Source organism: Buceros rhinoceros, unplaced genomic scaffold (genome assembly GCF_000710305.1).
Source record: "Buceros rhinoceros silvestris isolate BGI_N320 unplaced genomic scaffold, ASM71030v1 scaffold15438, whole genome shotgun sequence".
NCBI lineage: Eukaryota > Metazoa > Chordata > Aves > Bucerotiformes > Bucerotidae > Buceros > Buceros rhinoceros.
In genome coordinates, this window is record NW_010425246.1 from 10371 (window position 1) to 31630 (window position 21260).

At 43.2% G+C, this 21260-nt stretch overlaps 1 protein-coding gene across 1 annotated transcript in view; it reads right to left on the reverse strand.

Annotated features, from left to right (window-relative positions):
• MTHFD1 (methylenetetrahydrofolate dehydrogenase (NADP+ dependent) 1, methenyltetrahydrofolate cyclohydrolase, formyltetrahydrofolate synthetase) overlaps positions 1-21260 on the reverse strand; it is a gene marked incomplete at its 5' end in the record, with an annotated part of 33483 nt that overhangs the window by 6107 nt on the left and 6116 nt on the right. The window contains 17 exons of the mRNA XM_010141070.1: positions 319-426; positions 1660-1837; positions 2863-2963; positions 3922-3963; positions 4386-4525; positions 4700-4811; positions 5352-5420; positions 7632-7772; positions 8741-8817; positions 10018-10120; positions 11767-11841; positions 11942-12049; positions 14078-14124; positions 14412-14548; positions 15055-15228; positions 15925-16022; positions 16709-16836. Coding sequence (XP_010139372.1) covers positions 319-426; positions 1660-1837; positions 2863-2963; positions 3922-3963; positions 4386-4525; positions 4700-4811; positions 5352-5420; positions 7632-7772; positions 8741-8817; positions 10018-10120; positions 11767-11841; positions 11942-12049; positions 14078-14124; positions 14412-14548; positions 15055-15228; positions 15925-16022; positions 16709-16836 — 1838 coding nt within the window. The remainder of the gene's footprint in view (positions 1-318; positions 427-1659; positions 1838-2862; positions 2964-3921; positions 3964-4385; positions 4526-4699; positions 4812-5351; positions 5421-7631; positions 7773-8740; positions 8818-10017; positions 10121-11766; positions 11842-11941; positions 12050-14077; positions 14125-14411; positions 14549-15054; positions 15229-15924; positions 16023-16708; positions 16837-21260) is intronic.

The window sequence follows — 21260 nt, forward strand, 5'->3', positions numbered from 1 at the left end:
TCCCCATATGCTATCAGAGATGTCCTACCGGGCCAAATAAGTTGTCTTCTCCTTTACAACCCAGGGCCAGTTTCTCCCTCCCCCTACCACCTCCTCTGCCATAGCAGCATCCAATGAGTCCTGGACACGGACATGATTTGAGTGACGATTCCTTTCACACACAGTTTGAACACTAGTGTTCAATAGGAACATTTTAAATGAAAAGCACCACTGGTATCATCATCATGGCTTGGCTTCGTGAACGAAGATCTGGGAAGGGTTTTTCCCACGGTCACTGCCAGCGATGAGTGCACCCTTCAGGTGATGGGGAAAACTCACTTGCTTAGTGTACAAGACAACTTTCTGCTGTGCTTCTGGAAGTAGCTCAATGTCACTTGCCCCGTAGATCTTCTGTGCAATAAGCCTGATCTTGTCTATAACCGGGAGCTACAAAAAAAAAAAAAAAAAAGAGACAGGGCGGGCCTTTGGGCCAGCCCGGGGTTGCCCCGTAGATCTTCTGTGCAATAAGCCTGATCTTGTCTATAACCGGGAGCTACAAAAAAAAAAAAAAAAAAAAAGAGACAGGTAGGTCATTGTGGCCAGACTGTGAAGAGCCCTAACACCCCGGCAGCTTCACAACCCTTCACCCACATTGTGTGGTGCCCAGATACAAGAGCTATTCCCATTTGCTGTGGAACAAAGCTGTGCAGTAATTTGAGAGTTTCCAAAACACCTTTCATTATCTTGTTGCAGTTGTTTCTTTTGGTAAGAGGGCAAAACTAGTTACTACAGTCAGAAACAAAAAGATACATATCAGTATTTCTTGTAAGTTGTGCTTAACATGTAACTACGCCCACTGCGAAAGAGGCGTCTTTATTCTCTCTCAAGCTGAAGTCAAAAAGCAGACAAAAGTAATTTGAGGGAATACAAGTTAAAGGATGAATAAAAGCACAAATAAAACAGGTTAAAGAAGAAAAATTGAAAACATCTGTTAAGGAACTAAAATAGATATGACGACACAGCTCTGTGACTCATTAGGCACTTGAATAGGTGCTTGCTATTACAGAAGGATTCAGGCCATAACCTGGTAACTAACAGTGACTTCATTACCTCCAAGCCATCTGTTGAATTTAATGTACAAATTTAATGTACAAAGTTGTTAGAAATACACACACACTCTCCTCCATCCTGACCTGTGGTGTGACTCTGTAAGCCTTACTTGCAGAGAGAGAAAAAAGAAGTTAAAAATGGACAAATTCTGTTGTCTAGATTCCCATCCTGAGCAACAGGCGCACCCAGAAGCTCTGGAGTAAGGTACCAGGGTTTAGCCAGGCTTGTTCTTGTCCATGCTCTGACAGGTACGCACATCTCAAAGAACTAAACTTCCCCCTACCCTGGAACATTGCTGCCATGCTAGAAACCTGATTGTCATCTCCAGCAGAAGTCCCAGCAGCATCTTTCAGCATCAAAAGTATAAAATATTTCACTGGGTAGCCAAAACATCAGGAACTGACTGACTAGGTCTTTGAGCCTGTTAGAATAAACATTATGTTCTAAAACCCAGTTTCTTCTCAGTTTCTCAGGGCAGCCTTTCAGACAGCCTTCAGCAACTTAAGCTAGTGAAGCCAACTGATCTCTACCCTACAAACAAAGCATGTCCGGAAGACTGCAAGTTCTTACCTCCACGTTATAGAGGAACCTGAAGTTGCTGGGTGTCTCCGATGCTCTCTGAACAGCCTGGGCCAGTGCAACTGCTCCTTTCCCTCCCTCTGCCCAGTGAGTGCATTCCACAGCATCGAACGCTCCCGCTTCCTTTGCCAGTCTTACCACAAGGGCCAGTTCAGCCTTTGTATCTGTTCTGTAAGGAGAAAAGTTTGCACATTTGTAGCCACACAGTAAATTCTTTGTTCTAACCATTTTTCACTCTTGTTGACATTCAAAGTCCATCCAAAGAAATCACAGAATCCAGGAAGTTGCCGAGAGGCAACTTCACCACAGCCCTCCCCACCTTGGTGAAGGAAGGTACTCCACAGAGGAACAGAGAGCAACAGGTAGCTCTGGAATTACATGCAGAAACCCATGACTACTGACAGAGCAGCGTTCCAGACTTTCTATCATATCTGTCCTCTATCAGCAATGCGACTCCCATAGTTTCTCTAAATCAGCCAACATGCATTTACTTCAGATGAAGAATCCTTAGCTGGCGACTCTGCTTCAACTGGCATCAGCTTTAACACAGCCGTTCAAAGCCCTTTGGCTCGCGCAAGAAGACCACGCACAGGTTTTATTTCCTGTGCAGTACAAAGTGCAGAGCCCCAAACGCTTCTTAGCAGGGCATAATTGTTCCATACAGCCGAGCACTGAACACAGTGCGGTTGACAGCACAGGCACCTCACCATCTATCATGAGCTTAGATTCCACATTGTCACAGGAACATTTCATCCACAGTAGTTTGGCTGGTCCGTGGTCGAGTGATGGCAGATAATAGTCACTGATGGTAAAATCCTAAGTTAATTTAAACTAAGGCAGGCAGTTGAAACAACTAAGCAGAGCTTCCCTATTTATTCAGCACCTTCCAACAATGCAAAATGCTGCCAACAATACATGGACAGTACTGAAACAGGCACCTCACCATCTATCATGAGCTTAGATTCCACATTGTCACAGGAACATTTCATCCACAGTAATTTGGCTGGTCCGTCATCGAGTGATGGCAGATAATAGTCACTGATGGTAAAATCCTAAGTTAATTTAAACTAAGGCAGGCAGTAATGCTGCCAACAATACATGGACAGTACTGAAAACACAACTTTGTGTTAAACACAGCATATAAAGTACCATGATTTTATCCCATTTATCACTTCCATGTCCTAGCTCACTTACTTGAAAGCATTGACAGCCACTACTACGGGGACACCAAACATCCGTGCATTTTGGATTTGCTTGTTTAGGTTACTACAGCCTTTTGCCAACAGCTGAAGATTCTGTAAAGATGACAACAAGCAGGAAGCACGTTATCAGGGGTGTGAAACTTTTGCTCCAAATCCCCTATGTCCACAGCTAACAATAAAACTGTCAAAATGGGAATGGAACCACAAAGACAAATCCCTAGTGGTGCTTTCTGAACAGTCCAGGCCAGTGCTTGCTCTTGGATGGAAGACAGCAGGAGGAGTGACTGCCTGTAATGATCACTGGTTTCAGCTGCTAAGCCAAGGCAACAGAAATCACTTTTTATCGTTTTTTTGTTATTCTTAGTAAGTTAATACCCGTGCTCATTAACTCCCCACAGTAAAGCCTCATTTTCCTCTCTGACACACTCCTCTGTATTAAGTATCATTAGCAGTGACTTTCATGACACTTGTTTGAAGTCTGTGGCAACAGCTTCAGAAGCTCCACAAGTGAAGGAGCTGCAGCAATGTGGAGACAGTCAGACCAATTATCCAAGTGTACACAACCATTCAAGGCACAAGGACAGAAGCTGACACTTCACTTTCCCCTCTCCTTGCAAAGGAGGCGTGGAGGAAATAAAACCAGAAACTGCCGCTGCTGAGGCGAGAGTAATTAAAGAGGCACTCTGAATATTTTCAGAGACAATATTTCAGTGAAGCAATTACTCCATACTGAGAGGGTCAGGGGACACAGAGCAGATATTACTATGAAGAATTGAGCGCACAGACAATTGCATCAGCTCAGGAGAAATGAGGAGGCTCTGAACACTGGCGAGGTCAAGTACAATAAATGCTCGAAAGAGCAGAGCCAAAGTAACATCATTAAAAATAAAAGAAATAAAAAACCAAAATTAACATTACGGTCTGTACGAGGAAGCATTTCCCTGACAGCTAAAGAAATGACACACTGGCTATCCAAGGGTGCGCTGCATGACAATATCGTGTCACGACCGCAGTTAGTTAGTCAACTGTCACAACAGCTAAAGAAGGTTACCTCTTCCATGTACTCCTTTGGTAAAGGTACCCCAGCAGTGACCTGGGAAAAACAGGAAAAAGAATTGGAACCCCATAAGATCCATGACAGAAATTAATGCTTCATTCTTATTAAACAGCACCAAGATATAACATTCTGCTCCAGGCTCATTGTTTTTTCCTAAGAAATAAATAAAAGGAAGACTAAAAAGCCTGCACTCACAACAGAGCAAATGACTGACTGGTAATATCTCAAGTGCGCCAGTATACAAACACTTCATTAGGTGAATAAAACAAGCACGTTTACAACACCTGTAACATCACACCGCGAAGCAACTTACAAGGAACAGGGACACACAGATCCCTTTCACAAGGGCAAATCTCAAGACAATTATGAGCAGATCAAACCCTACAGGCTTTAAGTGACTGGATCAGAACAAGAGTTGCAGCCCCTCAAACCTAAAGAAAACTTTGCCTAGCACTTACTGCAGGCCCTCCTCCATGCATTTTCAGAGCTCGGACAGTAGCAACCAACACCACCACATGAGGCCGGAGACCAGAAAAGCGGCATTTAATATTGAAGAATTTCTCCATGCCTATGTCCGCACCAAATCCTGCTTCTGTAACTAGAGTAGGAATTAAAAGAAAAGAAGCTTGTGAGAGGTTGCTGGGTGGAGAAATCATGCTCTGATTATATAAATCAGAAGCTTCTTCCAAGACAAAAGAGGCAAAGACAGTCAGGACAAAAAAAGGCAAATGCCTCCCTGAAAAACAAACAAACAAAAAGCAAACACACTTACCAACAAAACCCTCTTTACCCACAAGCTTCAGTGCTATTTTGTCTGCCAACACTGAAGAATTCCCATGTGCAATATTGGCAAAAGGTCCAGCATGGACAAACACCGGTGTGCCCTAGACAAGGGGGGGTGTGGGAGAAAGAGAAAAATCAGAGGGCACAACTGAGCAAATCTGCAGCATTTCAGGAGCTAAGTACTATGGTACCTGAAGGAAAAAGAAATGCCTTTAGAAGACAGATCTTACAGCTTTTTGATCAACCGTTTATTATTAATAAGGACTACAGGGCAAACAGGATTATAATAATCCACACAAGCCAAGATACTAATCCGCTTAGGAGAAGGATGGCTAAATCCCAGCAACTCTTTGCTATTCTCCTTCAACCACACCATTTAGATACACAAAACGCTTCCTGGCATCAAAGACAACAAAACAGAAAGACAGAAAAGTTTAGTGCATTTCCTTGGGGTCATCCCACGTGCCAATGGCAGACCTAGAAAGAAGGGAGCCTTCTCCCCGATCCCTGACCCTTAGGTAGAAACCACAGTAAACCTCCAAATCTTAAACCAAGTAAACCCACCCTGATAGTGACGAATGACTTAAACCGGCTGCTTCTTGGCTCTGAGAACACACATACAGCAAAACATCTGTGCTCACCTCTAGCGTCTGCATGAGGTTTGGTTTAATAGCATCTTTCATCAAGACAGCCAGAGCACCAGTCACTCCCTGAAAGAAAAAAAAGGCCATCAGCTTTCAGATGTACCAAAACCTTCGGACAGTTCATACGCAGTGTCAAGGCTTTGCTTTTGTCCTGATGAGCCTTCAGGACCAAACCAGCATTGCTCTACATGTAACAATCTCTAGTTAGGGCAAAGCAGAATGATGACCTTCACGTTCTCGTAAGGGGAGCTGTGGTTTCTGCTGGGGACAGCCTGTTGGCTGTGGCCTGGCTTGGCCATCACTTTGTAGGGAAGGCATAAAGAACAATCGCTGTCTCAATGCTACAGCAAGGGTCATAAACAATAGCAGCACGAGAGTAACCCTTGAGTACATATGGTTTACTGCAGCCCACGCAGTGGCAAAAAGCAACATTCTTAGGTTTTGCAGGTAGGTTTGTCTTGGATATTTTTCCTTCCTCATTTCAGCAGTTAGGCTCTGCATATTGGTCTTAAAATGCTGTAACAAGCTGTGACACCTCACCCAAGTCTCTTGTGCAGAAATAACCTTTAAAGTGAACCTCTGTGTTGATGAGAAAGACCAGGCCGACAATATGAAAGTCAAACACTAGAGCCCCTGTTTCCTGAGGTGCAGCAATATACCCTACGGCAATTCTGCTTCCTGCAAAGTGAAAGCCTGGGATTTCTCCACATCTGCTTTGGGAAGAGAAAAAGAGGGTTTGGTCATCCTTGTGACTGACACAGTCTAGTGGAAACCAAACTAGCTGTTACCCAGCACTTGCAAAAGTAACTAGAATTGCTGTCGTAGGTACTGAGCCAAACATTCACAGTGGTTATGAAAACCTTGAACCATGATTTCTTTTTCTTCCCTTTTTATTTCAATCGGATTGCAGCACTCAATTATATGAAAGATTTTTAAGACATTCTCTGCTTTGTTTCATTAGCTTCAATCTTTCAATCACAAAAGCTTATTTAACATTTAATGGATAAGCTTTAAACTTCACTCATCTCCAGAATAATGAAAACTACACTACAAGATTTCCATGGCGACATTTCAGGCCTGTGTCACTCAGTGGCACTTCAATACTTCCCATCTCCAAAACCTCGTAGTCAGTTTTTAATTCTACATTTCTTCCCAGTTTCTTTGTGCTTCCTGGTAGCACACTCATGACATTGGTGATATCACAGCAGAAGGACCGAGACATCTTATTGCATCAGTTTTGTCTCTGCGGTCACCATGTTTCTGCCTGCATGAGGGGTGTAAATCACAGTCCTAATGATGCAAGCCAATGGCTGCCATCAGTACAAACACCTAACATTCAAGAGAACCTGTTGGACAGGTCTGATACAATCCTCTATTCCACAGCTGTGATAGACAAAATTAAATAATTAAGATTTAAAAAAGTCCTGAGCCTGTTCTCTGTCTTGAGGCCAAGCAGCGGGGCACAGTTAACAGAGGGCTCAATTCCTCTTCCCTTCTCCAAACAGGGTTGCCATCTTCAAAACATTTATCGGAAGAAGTGTTTGGGGCAACAGGCTATTCCTCTGAAACCACACTGAAGCACTGTTCAGGAGAGTGCTAGCTGACACACTCCACAAGTGTGAGAAGAACTGTGCTAATAATTAATGTATGGACAGCTGCAAGACGGTGCTGCAGCTTGCGTTAGGAGAGCTTGACATAGTGGTAATGGACATCGCCAGAGCCGTTACATTCAGCATTTCATGCAGTGGAAATAAAGGATTTGTGTCCCTCAAAGGCTGACTGATGAACACCTCGCACTTTTTGCAAAGGGTTTGGCTTTTATAGCATTCACAGCCTCCCAGAATAAGGTATTTCATCATCTGTAATTAAATTTGCACTAGGCTATGTTCCTGCTCAATGTTTTCCTCACTCCAGGGAGCCTGAGAAAGAGGACGGCCCTCAGGAAGCATTCTGAGTTCTTCCAATTCATAACTATGCTTTTTGCCTAGAACCACTGTGTTATTTTATTTCCCTGTTAATTCCTATGGTGTTAGCTGCAACTTGACACAATGCACATCTCACAGGACCCTTTGTCCCTGCCCAGGTCACACATACACTCTGGGTAAAGTGCTAGTCATGCTGAAGTGAAAAAACTTCATTAACTCCAGGAGCCAAGATTTCATCTTTGACCTTCTCTATGCTAAGGTCTTTTCTGTACAGAACTGTCCCCATGCTCTTCCATCCAAGGACTTTCAGAAGCAATAAGAAAAAGCATTAAAAACCGAATGACTCTCTTACAAGGTCATCTGCTGTAACAGGTTCTCCTCTCTTGCTGGAAGCTACCACCATTCTGCCCAGTCGCTTTTGCATATCCTCCAACCCATCAGCGAGTGCAAGAACTGCCATGATTTCACTGCTCACCGTGATGTCAAACTGAGCCTGTAAGAGATGAGTAAAGAATGTGAACTCATCAAGATGCCCTGGCAGCGACTCTTACCTCCATCCAATTCTCGAAACAAGGCCAATCATCATCATAATAATAAAAAAAAATTAATAAAAAGACAGACATAGAAATACAAAAGAAATCTAAAGCATTACTCTCAGAACACAATCCATTTAATTTGACCATTTTAGACTGGATGTTTTTCCCCCACAAAATTAAGTAAAAACTACTTATTCCATTGCTATTACATGACTTTCTCCTGGCACATGCATTAGTGATTCACGTAAGAATATTTAACACTAACAAATTATTATTTTTGAAGACTGAGCCTACTAACTCATCTGATTATCACTAAACAGTACAGCAAATGATATAAAAAAAAATCAGATTCTATAGGAAATTAAGGGTAGAATTCATCTGACATAACACAGACACCTCCGCCACAGCTAAGCATCCCAGAGACATTTCAAGTCAATAAGAAAGAAGCTTTTCTGAGCACAATTAATTTGAACTATTAATTTGACAGTTAGTTAAGGGATGAGAGGAGTCACAGCTCTGATTGCCTATTTTACCCTATTGATTGCATAATGAATCTAGACAACAAGCTCAGATGCTGTGTCTACTTTTGGCCAGATACATCCCACCCAAAGCATCTGCAGCGGTGAAGATTAGCCATTGCCAGGCGTATTTACGGAGAGCACTTCTGTACTGCTGTTGTTATTGCCACAGTCATCCCAGTTTGGGATGCTGCCACTCAGGAGAGAACAGGGAAGGAGGGAGCAGACAATAAAACTAAACACTGCACTGGTAGCAAATGTAACTGTTTGGTTGAAGGGACTTTCTGCTTTCTCTTTAACAAGGTACTACTGGTAAAAGATGGAAACATCTGGAGTTACAGAAACTTGTTTTAGGACCACTTTTTTCAAAGTAATTTTTAAAACCAGCAGTAAAAGGGAACAATTACCACTCGTGTGAAGCCTTTTTCTGTCAGAGACTGTCCAATAGTGATTTTCCTAAGGAACCTGTCATTGGTATCCAGTACTGTGAGGAAGGCAGAGAGAAAGATGAGAAGTCACATTGCAAGTCATAAGTCACATCTATGCCCTATTACCCACGCTCAGCTAGATCAGCTGTGAAGAGAGGATGGCAGACTGAGATACCATCCTCTCCTAACAAATGGCAAGTACTGCTCAATGAGATTCTTCCCCAAAACTGAACTCCAGCAAAGTGAAGATACCCACAGCCACACGCAGGCCCTTCACTGCCTCCAGAGGGAAGTCCACCTCCCTTTGCGTGCATTGACCGCAAAGCCCCTCTGAAAAGCTGGGCTGGGAGTATTATTCCAATTGCTTTTTCACCATCATTAGTCAATGTGATACCAGGAAATTATTCCAGCCAAAAAGAAATAAAATGATGATTTTATAAGCTAAGTGATAAAATGGTCAGATTCTACTATTCAGTAAGAATAGCCCCATTAACTCAAATTACCTTGGAAACACAAATTGTCAAATACTGGCTTAAATTTGCTGTTTCTTAGTATCTGCTTGACATATTCTAAGTATTTTATAAAATATTTCCCATAAGGCAGACTGCTTTAGCCCCAGTAGACTACTTTAGCCCCACTGCAGGTTATGAAGCAAATTTTGGAAATATATTTCACACTATATTTTAATAAAAACAAGAAAGAACAATAGTCTTGGAGTCTAAGTCAAACAAAAATGTCTGTATTTGTAATTTCTTTTGCTAGTCAAATTTCTGGCTCTCTGCCAGGCCAGAGAGGTATCTTGATACCTTCAGGTACCTTTAAAAACCTGTTAAAAATCCGGACTTCGCTTGCCATCAGTCCCCAACAGAGCAAGTGGGCAGAATAAAACCAAGTTTAATCCCAGAGCAGAACCCTCTCCTCGCTCACAGAGCTTTCTCAGTCAGGCAAAAAGGCTGTTGGCTACAATAGCCAAACTCAACTCTCTCCCACTGACTGACAAGTCCAGAAACACACACTTGCATCAATCAGCAAAGTCTTAATCTCTGTGAAGGACTGCAGATTCAAGTCCCTGCATCAGACCCTTTAGAAAAAAGGATCCCAGCGGCAGGCATCTATCTCACTGAACACTCAGGAGAGGCCAGCCCTGCCCTCTTTCTCATTTTCCCAGGAAACACAGTTTCTGCTGCACTTGCAAACCTCTCTTTTGACGCATGTTTTTGTTTCTTAATAATTCTTTCATTTAAAGGCTCTCATACCTCTTTGCCATGTTATGCTGCTTGGGTCAATGTCCAATCTCACAAACACATTTACTTCTTCATTTGTCAAAGTTGCAGGATCAGTTTTCTTAATGCCCAATTTCTATGGGAGGAAAGGACAAATGAAAAAAAAAAAAGATATAATGAAAAGATTCACAGAACTGAACTTCTCACTAGAGCAATGTAAGATCATCCGTATCAGAGTGTATCTGGGAGCAGAGCTTGCTGCTGACCAGCTAGGCAAGGCAGACAACAGAGCTCATTAGGGCAGGTTGTCCCAAAGCTTTGTGCAAGGCATCTACAGAAAGAGCAAAAGCGGCAAGCTCTGCAGTTCCTTACACGCCTTGTCCTAATCATTAGTCTCACATGCTTACATCCCTTTCTCATTAGTTTGCCTAGGGTCACTGCACACAGCCGCACGGATTTAAAGACACTGCTTTCAGCACGCTGGTTAAGCAGCACAAAGGAGGAATTAAACAATTCAGTCACAAGGCTGTCAGCATCCCAGAAAGCTGATCTTGAACATACTGAGAGGATGGGCAGTTTGCCAAGTCGCTTAATTGAGAGAAGAATTATCTCAAGAAGCCCGACACAAGCGCAAGCTTAGGAATGAGGAAAACGATTGAGTTGATTTATGAAGGAGCAAGCTTTTTTTAATTAACTACACGGCTAAGTTGTATTTTTCTCCTGAAGAACAGCAGGGAAGAGGAAAGTCTGTTCTCTTCCTCTTCAAGCACATAATTTAGAAAAAGAAATAAACAAACACACAGAAAAAAATATATAATCTTTCTGGAGTATTAGCATCCCATTCACATCTCTACATTTAATAACCAGAGGAGCGGTTAGGGCAGCGTTCCCTCAGCAGCCTGACAGGAACACCGAGCAATACAACACAGCTTCTTTGCTCAGCAGAAGCAGCAAACCACACATTCGCTAATGGCTGAGACATTACAGCCAACTAATAAATCAGATTTAGCTTCTGAAGCAGTCTGACTATTCCTCCTGACTTCCAAATGGACAACTGATCCAGCCTGAACACTGTACAAACAGGTTTGTAGTTTGGATGAGCTTAGCAGGGCCCAGGCTGCCCTCCCAGTCAGAAAGTCCAAGCCCAGTGCAAAACTATTCCTCTGTTAATCCTCATTTTTTACAGAAGTCAGAGACACAAACTATTTCCGAGGATCTGCCACTCAATGACAGGGCTACTCATCTAACTGGGAGTTCTTTTTTGGGGAGAGGAGAGCAGCAACGTAGGGCACAGGTATTTTTTCCACTTTCCTCTAGTTTCTCAATCTGGGCAAAACAAAAGAATTTCCCACATCCTCTTTTTGCAGAATTTTACAAATTGCCTTTTTTGTGCTGGATTATTTATACAGCTGTCACATGGGAACTATTCCCCTCTAGCTGTAAGGTATAGAGACTCATTCTGATCCTTTCTTAAACTGCATTAAGGACACTGAATTGACACTATTAATAAAGAGCACTAATCCTTTTGCCTCTTCCCACTGCGTTACTCAGACAGCATATAACAAAGTGATACATCAAGGATTCTTCCCCTTGGGGCTGCATGTCAATGTTTTCTGTGCTGTAAGAAGGGCAACCACTCTTTACATAAAATGCGCAGAAGAAAGAGGTGCCAGCAGGGCGATCTAGAGGACAACGTGAGGGTTCCTGCAACCTAGCTCTGCCTTCATAAAAGAAGAGTAAATGGAGCAGAACCAGAAACCAGTGTGAAATCAGTGAACCTACCTGCAGCCTTCGGATCTGAATGTCTGAGAACTTCCTAACGCCATTGACTGAAGGCACCAAACGTGTGTAGAGAGCCTTGCAGAATGAAACAGGTATTAATTAGCACTGCTGGCACACCCATAACACCTTGGCCAAAGTGGGCTGTGCTCAAATACACCATAAGAAAGGTTCATACCTGGTCAGTCTGCGTGAGCTCATGGAATATACGTGCGTCGACAGCAGCAGCAACCAAGTTGTTGGCTGCAGTGATAGCATGGATGTCACCAGTGAGGTGAAGGTTAAACTAGAGGAGATAAAACATATCAGTTACCTCATCCTGCTGCAATTTTCATTTATTTCAATTCATCGTAGACAGATGGAAAGAGAAATATTAATAGCAATGTTAAAGCGGGTGAGGGTGGAGGGGGAGAGATTGCTCAGTGCGGTATGAGGAAGAGAGGAAAGAATTTCTCTAAAACACAAAAATCCCTCCCCCACATTATGTCATTTTACAAACTTCCAGAACGAAGCTTCCAAATAACAAGTTGGTTTTTTTTTCCCCCAAAAGAACAGTTCTCACAGGCTCTTCATATCGAAGACCACCATGCTGTGACACATCTGCATTACTCCTCCTTCACCTTCCTTCCGATCCATTCTTACTATTTGCACAACAGGTTTCACACATACCTTAGCTGAAGCTGCCGCTGCTCCCACAAAGATATGAGCCAGACTGAGACTAGCAACCTTGTGCAGCGCTAGCAGTAGAGCTGTGGTTGCACAGAGCTCTGCATAAGCCAACCCCTCCAACACACAGTAGACCACGTACTACGCAGTGACACTGCTAGTAGTTCTCTTGGTTCTACCTCATTAAAAGATAGTTTGAGTGGGTTTCTCTATGTGAGTTATCTGGCTGCACTGCAGCTAAGCTGACAAACGGCTTGCGATATAGAGCTGGCATGATGAACTTGCATTATGGCAGGGGAGGAAGAGGTGTGTTAAAACAATCCTTTTCCTCTGAAGCAGAGCAGCAAAGGAGGGAGATAAAAAAGGGACATTAGAAAAGCTGATATGACAGAAGACCTTACACTACCATTTTGTTGAAGTCCTGCTGCTGTTGTCTTAAACTAGACGGCTAAAAGCAGAATGCAGCTAATCACACACTGATTATAAATCCTAATTAGTAAATGCCAATTGTTATCTCATTCTACATACATGTAACAAGAAGCAGTTATTACTATCTCGGTTCTGCAGTATGAACTCAAAAGTTTTTCACTTGCTAATCTTTTCCTAGGATGAAGGCTGCATGCAGAAATATCAAGCGATGTATCAATGTCATCACTGTAACTACTGACTCCAGATACTTCAATTTTATGAGACATATTGATAAAAACAACCCCACAAAACTATGTGTATTTATACCATGTGGGTCACACTTTCAGCCACTGCTGTTCCAAGGGAGGGGCTGTTTCCCACTGCTGCAGAGCGCCAAGCATTTTGGCTCGTCTTACTAACGTTCCCGAAGAGGAGATTATTTTTCCTGTCACATTTATCATTCACACATGTTCTTGGCACCTGACTACATCAATATTCTGCCTCAACATTTTTGTCTTTCATGGACTTCATGCATCAATTGGAACAAACAGCCCTTTCTGCTCTTCTTCCTCAAATTGCCCTGTGTCAATCTACAGTGCACCAGGCGAAGGTAGAATTCTACAGGCAATTACTCTGAGAGCTGAGAGAAGCATGAGAGCTCGTGCTACACGTGCCTTGCAATTCCCTGTCCCTAGACACAGGATTTTACTTGTTGCCAAGTCACATCAAAAATACGCTGCAAAGCCAGTCCCCCCACCAGCTGAGGTCTTGGCATTACCGATTCCCAGCTTCCCTCTCCCCATTTCATGCTAGGAATCTAAAACTCAAGTACACCAAAACAGCTCACAGGAGTTGGTGACTACCACTGCTGACAGAACTAATTATGCTTCCAAAATGTATTAAGTCATCATCATCTTCATTTCAATGCTGGGAAAAAGAGACACAGAATGTACTTTACTCAAGGGTATACAGCAATTCAAGTTAGAGAAGGAGAGGGTACAGAGAAACTGGGAAATCCCAGTTCCATGAAGTTCCCTGACCATGCCAGCACCCTTCTGAAACAACCAAAGATTTAAAAAAAAAAAACCAAACCAAAACTCCCTTTGCTGAAACCAATCATCCAGTTCTTGGGAGTGCTACACTGGGCCATAAACAAAAAAGATTCTGTAAGTTATCTGACTGCAGTATCTCTTCAAGGTCTGTAGGCTTTACGTGCATGAGTCTTTGTATAAAGAATTACCTCTTCCATGGGGATAACTTGACAATAGCCACCACCTGCAGCTCCACCTACAGAGAGACAATAGTCAAACCATGCAAATAAAGGTCTCTCTAGCCCAGAGTGGTAGAACATGGCTTTGCCTAATGGCTTTAAGAAGGTAGCTACTGTTGAGCAGCTTAGTTTAAATCCCAGCACAGCACTTCAAGAATAAACACTGAAGAACTTATTAAAGGTTTTTCTTTCTTAGAAGAAATGCAATTGTAGCTGGGAATTACATAAAACTACAGTGCAGCAGAATAAAATCTCTGAATGTCACCTTTTCCCAGCAATCCAACTGCAAAAGAATAGCTCATACCTTTTATACCGAAAGTTGGCCCCTGAGAAGGCTGCCGAACACAGGCAAAGACATTCTGGTGGAGGTGTGCTCCTAAGGCTTGAACAAGGCCGACAGTGGTGGTGCTTTTCCCCTCTCCCAGGGGAGTAGGAGTTATCCTGCAGTGAAAAAGCAGAACAGGCACAATTAAACCGTTTTAGTGGGCGAGACTCAAAACTCCTTCAGGGATAAAACAGTCACCCAGTGACTGCAGTTACTGCCAATTCAAATTCTGGATTGGCTCAGACTTCAGCTGATCTTCACCAGTTTGGAACTGGAATGAGATTGGCAAATTATCACTAACTGCCAAAGACTTTCCTCTGAAACCACTTGCTAGCTACTGTTGAAGGCAAGCTGCTAGACTAGGAGAGCTATGACTACGAACCAGTCTGCCCTTTATAACCCCGACCTGCAGACCAAAACAATTCATCTCCAGGACAGAAATGTTAAACTACATTCCCACTATTCGTTACAGGAGATAACTCTATTTCCCAAACCACTACATTTACTGAAACCAAGAGCATCCCATACCATCACCTTACCAAGAAACAAGACAAGAAGTCATGCTAATAAAACTTCTTTTCACCTTGACATCACATGATGCTTCAGGTAAGGAAGTACCTACCCAGTAACAACAACGTATTTGCCATCTGGCTGGTTCTTCAGCCGTTTCAGAACTGACAGTTGAACCTTGGCTTTAGTTTGGCCGTAGAGCTCCACCTCATCAGGGAGCAGGCCAGTTTCTCTTGCAACTTGATCGATGGGCTTCGGTATGCAAGACTGCGATATTTCAATATCACTTTATAGAAAGAGAGAGGGGTCAATTTTTAAGTCAAAGACTTCTCAGAAATTCCCCGTTTCTGGACGGCATAAACTGCAAACACCTAATCTATATTTTAAAAGGGAAGCTTTAACCCCTTCTAGTTAAATGAATCATTCCCACCAATATTGGCTACATTAGAACAGACACATCCTGAGAGTTGCCTTTTCTTTAAAAAAAACCCCATAGAAACCTCCCCCCCTACCCCCCAAAAACCACCAACTCGCCCCACACTTCAAGAATACTTTTTGCAGGCAATGTGTTGTGCTCCCTTGCGGTATTTTGTGTATTTTCAACTGTTCCTTGGGGACTTGACACCAACAACTCCTACTCCAAGACGTGAGGTTTTTGCCATGTCACACTGAACGTTTTCCAAAATACAAATGTCTCGCTATTTGCTGAATCAGCAGCTATCTAGCTGGCCTAAACAATCTGGAAGTCCATGTTTACACCTTGATATTATCAGGATGACCCAAATCTACACGTCACAGCACCACCGCAGGTTAGCTCTACTCCCTTAGGAAGCCCTCACACTGCTTTCTCTCTACTTCCCTCCAAACTTCAGGGATAGCTACAGTCTACATACACACATGCCCCATATTACGCAAAGCTTGGGAACAGAGGTGAATGCTATACTGCCCAAATACTGCCAGTGGCTTCACTTGAAAGCATTACCTTGGAACAGGCACTTTGAGGGTAAGCTGGTTATATTGGATGTTCCATTTTCCAGGCTGGAACTTCTCCAGAAAACGCTGCGCACTCTCCACTGTGCTCTAAAATGAGCATGAGGACATGTTATAGCAACCAGCACTGTATGAACCATCCAGGTTAACAAGAGACTCAGAAAGGTTTTTCCCTCTCATCTGTCTCAGTTTGGGATTAACACAAGTCCTTTTACCAAAGCATTTGCTAACAATCCAAAATGAGATTCTGCTCCTGGTTTTCTTACAAAGAAAAGAAAAAAAAACCAAAACACACCGTATCTATCTACCCATCTACCTTCCAGTGTGCTGGATTTTTTTGGATGTTCTGTGCCAGCAGGGTTTCTTAGGCAAAGCAGGAAATAGCGGGAGCTAACTTACACTGTTCCTCTGCTCCTTTTCACCCAATCACCCTAAGGATAGTTTTAGAATTACAGCCAGACCATTATAAGACAAGCCCATCTCTCACTGTTTTGAGAGACCACACTCAAAACCTCCCCCAGTTGTTCCCCTCCCACAAATACACACAAAAAACCGAACAAAAACCCTCTGTCCTAACATTTCTTCAAGGTTCATCTTCTTCCTCCATTAACTGAATCCAAATTATTTGGATTAGAAGTTGGAAATTCTAATTAGACCTCTGTACGAGCAAGACGGAAGCACCAGTTGCTTTGGTAATATGCTGATGGTCAGCAGCCACATACCCCAAAGACAAATGTAGAGGAGGTGACCAGCAGCCTCACAGTCTGCCCACGTACCTGCATTAACATGGCCACAGTCATAGGCCCAACGCCACCAGGAACTGGGGTGATGTAGGAAGCTTTTTCCTTTGCTGTACTGTACGCCACATCTCCTACAACTCTTTTTCCACTGGCCTTTGTGCTGTCTGGGGAATTAAGGGAAAAACAAGTTACACATCATATTTCATCAAAACAGGGAAGGCAGCACTGACTGAAGCTGAAATCTTCCTGTGTTGGAGCAAGACAAAACAGAAGCTGAGCACCCAGGAAGCTGTAAAGAAAGAGAAAATGTTAAACCAACATCACAAGATGAAGCTGTTATCATCACACTTCACTCAGAGTCTCAACAGCTCATGCTACATATCCTCCCATTAAGCGCCATTTATCTTCGGCCAGACAGATCTTCCTTCCTATGAGGATGCAAGTATTTTCTTGTGTGGCATTTTGGCACATGGCCCACAGGGAAATCTGAACATGACTCCAAAACAAATGCAGGGGGACCAAAGCACAGACCAAGCCTTAAATCTGTGCAATTAAAAAAAACCCCATCAGCACAAATGGGACGCACAGTAGTGATGTGACCTGAACCATCCTCTCAAAGCTCCTGTGGTATTACTCCAAACGATTAGCACAGCTTCCAGTTTTAAGGAGATATAAATCAATTGTTTGGAAGAAGTGAGAGAAGAAACATTGCTGACTCGTTCCAAAACCCCAGGTTTACATTTGCTCTGTTCCATTTTGGAGGACACCTAGACCTTACAATTGAATAAAATCACCTGCCTTTGCAGAAACTGAAGACAGCAAGTGCGGAGCTTTTCCCTCTGCCATTACTCACTGCCATTCTAATGACAGACCAGTAAATACCTCAGTTCACAGAGATCAGAGTCTTGTCAAAACAAACCTCATAGGTGGCTTAAGAGAGCTCCAGCAGAGTAATCTCCTTTCTCTGGCAAAAACCAATCCCTATATCCTTCTGCACTACATGACCTGACAATTCAGAAGCAGATAGAGCACTTTTTTCTAGTGGTGACCTTTAAGCTCATCCATAAAGAGAGAAAAGGGCAAAAAGCATTAGCAAACTAGCACAGTCATCTAAGGAACTCACCGGTTATAGACACAGATCAGAAAATGTGAGTTTCTCCTGGAGTGGTAGATCCTCATTTCAGATACAAGGACTCTGTGGAACTTTTTAAGCAGTGTGAAAAACCTGAAGATAGCTTTTAATGTTGTTATACCAAAATATTCTATTGCATACGATAAGAGTATGTTTGAACAGAACACAATCAACAACTTTAACATCCATTTGGCGAGGGGGAGGAGTGGAAGAGAAGCCAAACTCCTAAACAGCTGATTATGTTAAAACCAAAGAGGGAACAAAAGCAGCTCCTGCCAACACTAAAATTTAGCTGCATTGTTACTGACAATTAGCAGCTTGGATGTTTTGCTGTGTGTTTTAAGCAACATTTCTCCCTGAAGTTCAAATCTTGAACAATATCCCAGCTATTAAACAGTGTTTCTCCAGGCACTGCCAGATTTGCCGCCTGAACTGAGACACAAGTTCGGCCTAGAGACCAGTTTAATTAAGGTTCCAAAGGCAAATAACTTAATCATATTTTCTTCCAAGGATGCCCAGCAGCCTTATCAGCCACGCTGGCCAAGAAGACTCCCAGCCCAAGAATGAAGAAAACAAACGATAAATTAGGCACTCCAAACACAAACAGCCTAATAATCTGCTACACAGACACAGGGAGGAGCACAAGCCAAACCAACCCCCAGTCGCTGCCTCTGCATCCGCACCTCATGCCAAGCCCCGACGAGCACAACTTAAGAGCTATTCAATCACCTTAAAAATATTCTTTTGAAGGAAAGCCACGTACAACATTTTCTGCCACTCACCATAATTTCATCTTTGCAATATTCATCACCCCACTCTTAAAAAACCTGGAGTTACAGAGAGTATCAGCGACGCTATAACCATCCCCAGTGCTTGTGTCTTTTTTGGTTCAGTAGATCTGCAGTCAGCCAGAACACAGGAGAACGAGCACCCAAGGACTTTCAGATCGAGTAAGTGAAGGATGTGCCTATGCACATGGAATGCACAGGTATGGTGATCTCCATCTATCTCCAGAGACAGCTGCACGAGAGACAGCCCGAGTGCAGCTTCTGGTCTGGAGCTAATTCACAGTCCTACTTTGGCCAGAAAAGGCCTGGGAATATCCCCGTGATTTCCAAGCAAACTTGTGCCAAGGTACATGCAACTGCAACACATTGCTGACAGATATATGACTGCAACCCTCAAAACCATACATGACCCTCATCTATAAAACATGAGGCCACCCGCTTGCAGTCTGCTTCTTTTTCTGGAACTGCTGCGAAAGGTGTTTCATGAAGGATCCAGCACAATCTGCCCGCTTGATTCTCAGTACATAAGATATAAACAGAGCATCAAGTCAAGGCTTTTTAGCTCCTACGGTGTTTGCACAGTAGGGCACCGAAATCCACAGAGGCTGAGCCTCCTTGGCTGCTCTCATATGTTAGCTAGGGCTGCAAAATTCCATAGCACAGGAGGACTCTGACCAGGGTTGCTTCCTGTCAGGGCTCAGAGAAGGATGCTCCAAAGCCTATGCCATCTCCGAGAACATACTCTGCTAGCACTGCTCTCCCTTCCTGTAGCAGAGCAATTTCTACAGGCCTGGAATAAGGCATTCAGAATATTTGCTGGACTAGATCTCCAGATGCAGCAGTGGGCAGAGAGAGATAAATACAATCCAGTTTGCAGAGGGAATACAACATACTTGTCTGCTCTAACAGAGGCTTCAGGAGATCTTCTGTTCCTTTCTCTCTACTGGTGAGCCACACAACAGGAGGCCAGATGTGCCTAAACTGCCTACTCTAGCCTCCCAACTTGGCAGAACACAGGGCACTCTCCATTCAAAAGCACAACTGCTGCATTTGCGTAGCACTAGGTGGCTATTAACTATTTAACTCCAACTTGGCAAGTTTGTGTGAAGTTAATGTTCTGATGGTGTCACATCACACGGGGATCTGCCTGCACAGGGCACCCTGACTTGCAAATCCAGAGACTGCCACGTCCTTCAGTTGCAACTGACACCTACATCTTGGAGGTACCTAGCTGGGGGCACTTACAGTGGTAGAATGCATGGCAACTGTGTTACTTCTCCCCCCACCACGTTCAAAGCACCATCGCAGGCAGCAGCAGTATTCTATCTGTACAAGGATGTAGCTGGAGAAGCTGGTAAACTACCTGCCATTCTTTCTGCAGCACTGCAATTCCCACAATTCTGGCACTGATTTGCCAAAAGATTCATGTGAAAACTTCTTCACAACCTATCAGAAGGGAAAAAAGAAGCACGAAAACTCAGCAGCTTCAGAAAACCGCAGGCAAAAAAAAAAGTCTGTGGCATCCATCATTTTGAAATCTGACAATTTCTGCGGTACTCCATCGAGCACAAATTAGCGAGCCTCACAACACCGTGAAGTATGTTGCCATGCCACACTGACTAGGCTGGGTGTGCGAGAAGCTCAGATCTTGGGGCAGTGCCCGAGGCAGACTAACTGCAAAGAAACAGGGACGTGTCCTCAGAGATGCAGTTCTTGTCAAGCCTGCAAAGAAAGGTCATACCGTCCTCTGTCAGAAACACAATGGTAGTTCTGTTTGCCACATGTTAGCGGAGGACACTCCAAGCCATCCTCTGCTTCATGCACATCAGCAACAAACCTGTGGGTTTTGGCAAACTGCCGAAGTTTGGGTAGTTTGGCACAAAACCATCAAGCAACAAACAGCAACAGCAGATGACTTTTTAATTAGACAGAGGACTAATTTTTTTTAAATGCAACTCAATGTCATCTTTGAGGAACAAGACTGCTGCACAGAAAATTCTTTACGTTCCATTAAATAATGGCAACAAAATGACTGATTAATTATGAAAACTACCTTTTAAAAGCCTTGTGGGTGTAGCACAGAGATAGTTGGATGGTGACTAATTTTCCATATCATTCAATATCTGTAATTTGGATTTAAAAATGAGATGAAAACAGAAATTGCCAGACTGTCTGTTCCTCCTTGTAAGGAAGGAGTAGCTAAGTGAAACCCTACCCTAAAATCCATTATATTAAAGCGCTTTATTCTATGCCAGAGCCATTGTCACTAATACTTTTGCAGAAGCTGCTTTGTTTCAAGACAACAGCTGTTTAAGCCTAAGAGGTTAATGTTGTGATTCAACAAATCCACAGCTACTTTAAGACGCTGTTTGCCATTTATGCATTTCAAACACAACAGCTTAATCAGACCTAACTGCAAAGCATGACAGCAAAGTTGCAGGCTCCCAAGTGACAACAGCAGCAAGACTTCACTATGTAGTCGGGGCAAATTACATTCTGTTGTAATTACTTCCTAGGCCTCCTCTTTCCTCTACTAATCATTAGCCTCACTGAAGGCAGAAACAAAACTGCCACTGATCTGCTTTAGGACAGTACTTTGGACCATTTTTTTTTTTATTCTGGGGGTTCAGGAGTTGCCATCATTGCTTAAGACAGGCTTAAAAGAGAG